At 32.8% G+C, this 853-nt stretch overlaps 1 protein-coding gene across 2 annotated transcripts in view; it reads left to right on the plus strand.

The window, feature by feature from the left end:
• The window catches only part of LOC114050150 (WD repeat-containing protein 64-like), a 172,956-nt gene extending 172,420 nt beyond the window's left edge, over positions 1-536 (plus strand). For both annotated transcript variants that reach the window (XM_027871755.1, XM_027871756.1), the window contains one exon: positions 456-536. In XM_027871755.1, coding sequence (XP_027727556.1) covers positions 456-536 — 81 coding nt within the window. The remainder of the gene's footprint in view (positions 1-455) is intronic.
• The last annotated feature ends 317 nt before the right edge of the window (positions 537-853 follow it).

Raw genomic sequence — 853 nt, forward strand, 5'->3', positions numbered from 1 at the left:
CTTTACACATCTGCTAACATTATTGATCCATCTACATATACACATGCATATATACATATGCATATATATTAGCTGTGTTATTAACATAGGGTTTTTGCATCTCTGTTCTTAATTTTCAAGTCAGGAAAGTTTAACTTTTTAATATGGTTTTCTCTCTTAAAAAAGAAAACACTCAAAGCCAAATAAATTACTTTTTACTTGTGATGTGGTTGAGTTTCCTTCTTTTGTCAGTCAATAATTCTTAATAGAAATACACACACACACACATATGCATAGATACATCCACTTTAAAGAATGTTTTCTACTAGGAGAATATGAAAAGATAGAGGGAGGTCTATTTCCTTCTAGGAGAGATTGTAATTTGTGAAAACATCAAAGTTCAAAATGGCTTACAACACTCCCAATATTTACGTTTGCAATTTTAGATACTAACTAATGTATCTTTTATTTCACAGTCTCGAAGGAGAAGTCTGAGAAAAAGTTTAGCCCCAGGAGTTAATCTGACTTCTGCCTTCTTCCCAGTCATTCAGAAGTAGGAGGAGAAAAATCAGAAGTTGCTGCTACCCAGTCTTTAAATAAAACCTTGAGACCTAATCAGCGCCTTAGTGGACAATCTTTATTTCAATATGGTGAGTGAGTAGTCTTTTGGGTATCTTCACCCATCCTTTAGGCTGACCTAAAGAAAATTCTCTCTTTAGTGTCTTTAGCTCAGAATATCAAGCAAACATAAAGCAGTCATCCGAAACATCCTATGCACATTGAAGCCTATTTAAATAATCTTAATTTTTTTTTGCAGTGACCTATAAACAAACTTGTACAAAAAGAAATCAATGAACAGGTAAAATTAACCAAA

Source organism: Vombatus ursinus, unplaced genomic scaffold, assembly GCF_900497805.2.
Source record: "Vombatus ursinus unplaced genomic scaffold, bare-nosed wombat genome assembly UNPS02014798.1, whole genome shotgun sequence".
Lineage (NCBI taxonomy): Eukaryota > Metazoa > Chordata > Mammalia > Diprotodontia > Vombatidae > Vombatus > Vombatus ursinus.